General features: G+C 47.0%; 1 protein-coding gene across 1 annotated transcript in view; it reads right to left on the bottom strand.

The window, feature by feature from the left end:
• Positions 1-739: 739 nt before the first annotated feature.
• The window catches only part of smad7 (SMAD family member 7), a 17,500-nt gene continuing 14,206 nt past the window's right edge, over positions 740-4,033 (bottom strand). Inside the window, exon 4 of the mRNA XM_031860141.1 lies at positions 740-1,327. Coding sequence (XP_031716001.1) covers positions 789-1,327 — 539 coding nt within the window. The 3' untranslated portion in view covers positions 740-788. The remainder of the gene's footprint in view (positions 1,328-4,033) is intronic.

Raw genomic sequence — 4,033 nt, forward strand, 5'->3', positions numbered from 1 at the left:
TGGCTGTGATGTCATCAGTCAGTTAATGACAGAGGGGAAGAGGGACATTGGTTTTTTTCGGAGTTATTTTCAGACCAAACAATTGTAAACGGCGTAATGAGCCTGTAAGGACAGGCACAATGAGTTATGACTCTGTCACAGTCTGACTCATTTTGTCGCAGAGGGAAATGCTTTTACGAACCACAACATGACATCAAAGTCCTTCAGTCAAGTTCAACCAATGTTGACTTTGGTAATAATGAAGAGACAATATTCTTCACCAAAATTAAATTAGAAGGGTTTTAGAGAAATAATCCCATTTGGATTATGCACAAAACCAAAAGAAAAAATAGAAACACTGAATCAAACCACCACAAACCTCAAGATAAACAGAGACCGGACAAGAAATGTTATTTGTATTTTTTATTTTATTTTGGCATTTCTTTGTTTTGCATTTATATTAAGCAAAGTGCATCTTATTTTCTTTTTCTCATCAACACATTGCACAATACATAAATAATGATGCATATAAAACGTCTTCATATTTACAATTAATAATATATTTATATATAACATAAAATACATTTTCGCTTCTTATTTTATTCAATTAAATCTTAGTTATTTATTAAACAAAGTCCATCAGAATTTTATACTTTCTTCTTCTTTTAAAACTTTTTTTTCTGTTTGGACCTCTCGGAAACAAAAAAAGGAAAAGTGGGGTGTAGTCTGTTTGTGAGGGGGGGGGGGGGGAGGAGGGGGGGGGGGGGGGGCAGAAGAGGCGAGGAGGGTGAAGAAGAGGAAAGCTGCTGCTATCGGGTGTTGAAGATGACTTCCAACCAGCACGGGCAGCTACTGATGAACTGTCTGGTGTAGCACTGTCCCCAGCCTTTCACAAAGCTTATCTGCACCGTGAAGCCCGTGCGAGGCTGCTGCGTGAACTCGTGGTCGTTCGGCCTCTGCAGGCTGCCGGCTTTGTCATAGTCAAAAGCTTTGATGGAGAAACCGGGGAACACCTTGTGCACCAGCAGCGTGCGCGAGTCCGGGTTGTCCAGTGTGGCCGACTTAATGAAGATGGGGTAGCAGCTGCGGTTGTAGACCCACACCCCGTCTGGCTCACGCGTCAGCTGGATGCCATAGCCAATCTTGGCCCGCACCATCTGCACCAGCTGGGACTTGTTGTCGGAGCAGAGCTGGCCCAGACAGAAGCCGTTCCCCTGAGGTAGATCATAGAAGATGTCCAGAGAGGGCTCCTGGACTGAGTAGAGGCGCCCGACGCGTGTCTTCTCCTCCCAGTATGCCACCACGCACCAATGGGCCCGATCACCAGACTCCTGCAATGCCAGGGAATCTAAAGGAAACATAGAGAGAAGGAGATGGTCAGACTTGTTGGAAGCTGCACAGTAGGACACGACGACGCGGAAACGTTGGTAAAAGACAAAAGACCCAGAAGTAAGGAAAATGAGAGGAGAGGAGGAAAAGATGAGGCTGTGAAATAAAAAAGCACAAAGCGACACCGAACTATTTGCTGTCGTCAAGAGCCAAAACTTAACTGTCATCCTCAATCTCTGCCGCACAGGAAAACCATGTTGGAATTCCTGGACTTCAGACAACAGAAGCTGAGACACTGGCAGGTGAGCATCCACACGCAGCACAATATTTGTCCAAGCATTAAATGCTTATCTTCTGTCTGGCTCGCTGTATTTTCGTAGCGTCGTGGCCAACAATGTAGTGACGTCAACAGACTGGTCCTGATCATCTCTCTCCGGCAACATTCTTCACCCTGCCGGAGGGAATTCTGAACTAAATCTTTGACTTCATGCTGAAAACATACGAGGCCGCGGCAACTGAGCGACGAGGTGCGTGACTTTCCCACAAACACATAAACCATTCCCTGTCTTCGGTGAGGCACATGGTGTTTAGCTGACGAGCAAGGCAGGCCGTTAACTCTCAAACCCTGGTGTCTGATTCGTTGACAAGCTCGGCCTCTCCAGTCTAAAGTTTCCCCTGAGCGTAAAAGAAGTGTAGCATTGGCCATGCTCCAGTTTCCAACCCCCCGCCCCCCCTCTCGTCTCCCTTTAGTGTGCCTCCTGCGCCGTTCCTCTCCCCCTTCATATCTCTATTCCACAGAAATCTGGCTCCCAGCTACTCCCAGCTAGAAAAGTAGGAGCCAGTCAGGCGCAAGGGAAATAGAGGGAGACAGAGAGAGCGCGAGAGGAAAGAAAGAGGGGGCGGGGTGGGGAAGAGAAGGAATGCTTTTCACATATTTTGACTGTTACTTTTGCAACTTTGCTTCCTCTCCTGATTTCTGAGCGTCTCTTGTGGTTTTAGGGTCGTCACCTAATTGCCGAAACTCCTATCAACTGCTCAACAATCTCTTATACTTCCTCTCCGCTCACTCACACACACAACCAAATACAGCCGCGATGAAAGACACATTCAAGGGTTAAGAAAGCTCGGAGAGAGGCAATATATGCGAGGGAAAAAATTAACAGAGCCCCTCTCAGAGCCATTTCAGTCGCCCCCGTCCTTCCCAGCCTACCCCCCCCTCCCTTCCTCCTTTCATCTGGCGGTGGCTGTGAATGTAACCGGTAATTTGGAAGGTCCCGTCTGAGACAAACTGCAACGTTAATGCGGCAGGATCTCTCTGCCGGCCTGAGCGAACTCACCGCGGCCTGTCATTAGCCTTCATTAGACGCAGGGAGAAGAAGGGGGGAAAAAAGACAACACCAGGAGAAGATAGACAGAAACAGACAGGAGGGGAGGAAAAAAACTGAAAGCATGCCTTCCATAAAACAAGAGGGGCTGTGTTCTTTGAAGTTGGTCAGAGCCTAGCCTCGGGGAGTTTATCGTAAATCCGTCCTCATCGGGTGCTTGGGGAAACTAAGTACCCGGCTATCTACCGTAGACTAAATGGGGGGGAAAGCATTTATCTTCGAGATAAGAGACAGAAAGTGTCTTTTGTGTCTCAGGCTGATGTCAGACAGAATCTCAGGTCCTGGCCGAGCTTTGCTCTCGGGTCTGTTATACAAGTACGTACAAGAACAGCCAGGGTTGATAAGAAGAAGGATGCTTTGGACTTTCATAACAGCTGACAAGAGGGCCTGCTGGTGGAGCTCACCTGTGGGGCCCTGTGTGTGTGTTTGTTATTGCTGGGAGAGACAGGGCCTGGCGTCAGAGGTCATTAGAGCGGCTGCCTGTCTGAGCCTGTCATTGCAGCCTGAAAACACCCTGCTATTCAGGACTTCACTAGCTGCCCCGCTTCCCCTCTCCCTCCCTCCTCTCCTCTCCTCTCAGAAACTCTGACTGGTGGCAAGTGAGAACCACAGAGGAGAGAAACGCAAAGGGAAGGATAAAAGCAAAGGGCTGAAGAGAGAAAACAACAGAGGGAAACATGGAGGCCAACAGAAAAAGGTCAGAAGAAGAAGTATGCTCGTGTAAAAGTTGCAATACCACGATGTAGAAAATGTAAATGACATGTCTTGCCAGAGAGAGATTAAAAAAATAATGGTTAAAGTCAATAATCCACCGGGATATCTAATTCCTAGTATGGGTCAAGCTCCAAAAAACACTTGATCCTACACTTCCCACAATGCAACTCTATAGCCTTATTTTTTAGACCTTCCCTGAGTGATACCATACACAGGCTTTCTGTTGTAGTTTTGAAGTCCAAACTGAGTTAACCATGATAATGACATCATCTCAGACTTTGGAAAACTTCCTCGCGTGCCACAAGCCAGTGCTCACACCGGCCGAGTAGAAAGAAAGTGTAAAAAGTACAATATTTCCTTCTGAAATGTAGTGGAGAATAAGTGTAAAAAAGCACAGCAACGGTTAGATAAGAGAACGACTGGAAGCTAAACTTATTTTGTTCGGTATATCACCAGAGAAAAAGACAGACAGACAGACTCCTCCATCGGTGGGGCGCAGCCTTGTGAAGAATATGTTCACAGCTTGTGCTGACAGCAGATGAGCTTACACCTCATGAGTAATGCTGCTGGAGACAGAACCACACACACACACACACACACACACACACACACACACACACACACAC

The sequence above is a fragment of the Anarrhichthys ocellatus genome, unplaced genomic scaffold (assembly GCF_004355925.1).
Source record: "Anarrhichthys ocellatus isolate YVR2014 unplaced genomic scaffold, GSC_Weel_1.0 scaffold23, whole genome shotgun sequence".
Lineage (NCBI taxonomy): Eukaryota > Metazoa > Chordata > Actinopteri > Perciformes > Anarhichadidae > Anarrhichthys > Anarrhichthys ocellatus.